The following is a 1719-nucleotide window of genomic DNA, read 5'->3' as shown; positions in this document are numbered from 1 at the left end:
TGGAGGAAAGCAAACTAATGGAGGACATAGAGTTCAAAACCACAGTTATAAGGTTACTCAAGAATCTTCTATGAACTTCCGAGGAACTTAGTGAGACCTCCGAGGAACTTAGTGAGACCTTCAAGGATCTTAATGAGAATGCCAAAAAAATGGAAAAGGACCAGTCAGAAATTAAACATACACTGACTGAAATTAAAAATAAAATACAGAGTTCCTGTCAGCGGCGGCTGCGCAGGGTCGTGCTTCCACTTTCCTCCACCGGGGGGCGCGCGTTCCGCTATCAGCCGACGCGGGATCATGGCGGTCACCGCCACGATGGCAAACTCGGGGTCGGCGGGGAAGCGGCTGCTCAAAGAGGAAGACATGACCAAAGTGGAGTTCGAGACCAGCGAGGAAGTGGACGTGACGCCCACATTCGACACCATGGGCCTGCGGGAGGACCTGCTGCACGGCATCTACGCCTACGGGTTTGAAAAGCCGTCCACCATCCAGCAGCGCGCCATCAAGCAGATAATTAAAGGGAGAGACGTCATCGCACAGTCTCAGTCTGGCACAGGCAAGACCGCCACCTTCAGCATTTCCGTCCGCCAGTGTCTGGACATCCAGGTCCTTGAGACCCAGGCTTTGATCTTGGCCCCCACGAGAGAGCTGGCTGTGCAGATCCAGAAGGGCCTGCTAGCTCTGGGCGACTACATGAACGTGCAGTGCCACGCCTGCATCGGCGGCACCAACGTGGGGGAGGACATCCGGAAGCTGGACTATGGGCAGCACGTCGTGGCCGGCATGCCTGGCCGTGTCTTTGACACGATCCGGCGCAGGAGTCTGCGGACACGTGCTATCAAGATGTTGATTTTGGATGAAGCCGATGAGATGTTGAATAAAGGTTTCAAAGAGCAGATTTACGACGTGTACAGGTACCTGCCCCCGGCCACGCAGGTGGTGCTCATCAGTGCCACGCTGCCCCATGAAATCCTGGAGATGACCAACAAGTTCATGACGGACCCCCTCCGCATCCTGGGGAAGCGTGATGAGTTGACACTGGAAGGCATCAAGCAGTTTTTTGTGGCGGTGGAAAGAGAGGAGTGGAAATTTGACACGCTGTGTGACCTCTACGACATGCTGACCATCACGCAAGCCGTCATCTTCTGCATCACCAAGAGGAAGGTTGACTGGCTGACAAGAAAATGAGAGAAGCCAACTTCACGGTTTCATCGATGCACGGGGACATGCCCCAGAAGGAGCGGGAGTCCATCATGGAGTTCCGCTCCGGCGCCAGCCGGGTGCTCATCTCCACCAACGTCTGGGCCCGGGGCCTGGACGTCCGTCAGGTGTCCCTGATCATCAACTACGACCTGCCCAACAACCGGGAGCTCTACATCCACAGAATCGGGCGGTCGGGTCGGTACGGCCGGAAGGGTGTGGCATCAACTTTGTGAAGAACGACGACATCCGCATCCTGCAGGACATTGAGCAGTACTACTCCACGCAGATCAACGAGATGCCCATGAACGTTGCTGATCTGATCTGAGGCGTCTGCTGCGCTGGGGACGAGTTGGCCGGCTCTGTGTCCCCTCGGGACTGTCCAGAGCAGTTTCTCTTTGAGGGGGTTACGATGCACACGTAATGGAACCTTGACCCCTCTGACATTGTCAGGGCGTGGCACTACCTGCAACTCATGGGGAGAAGGATGTGTGAAGGCACACAAAGTTCTTACAAAGG

At 55.6% G+C, this 1719-nt stretch overlaps 1 protein-coding gene across 1 annotated transcript; it reads left to right on the top strand.

Annotated features, from left to right (window-relative positions):
- The first annotated feature begins 215 nt into the window (after positions 1-215).
- LOC102766179 (eukaryotic initiation factor 4A-III-like) lies at positions 216-1708 on the top strand. Its single transcript, XM_015566656.1, is given in 3 exon segments — positions 216-1177; positions 1180-1419; positions 1422-1708. Coding segments are annotated over 3 exon segments (1227 nt in total). The 5' UTR covers positions 216-297; the 3' UTR covers positions 1529-1708.
- The last annotated feature ends 11 nt before the right edge of the window (positions 1709-1719 follow it).

Source organism: Myotis davidii, unplaced genomic scaffold, assembly GCF_000327345.1.
Source record: "Myotis davidii unplaced genomic scaffold, ASM32734v1 scaffold642, whole genome shotgun sequence".
Taxonomy (NCBI): domain Eukaryota; kingdom Metazoa; phylum Chordata; class Mammalia; order Chiroptera; family Vespertilionidae; genus Myotis; species Myotis davidii.
Note: the sequence above shows the minus strand (reverse complement) of the source record. Positions and strands in the feature narration are given on the sequence as shown.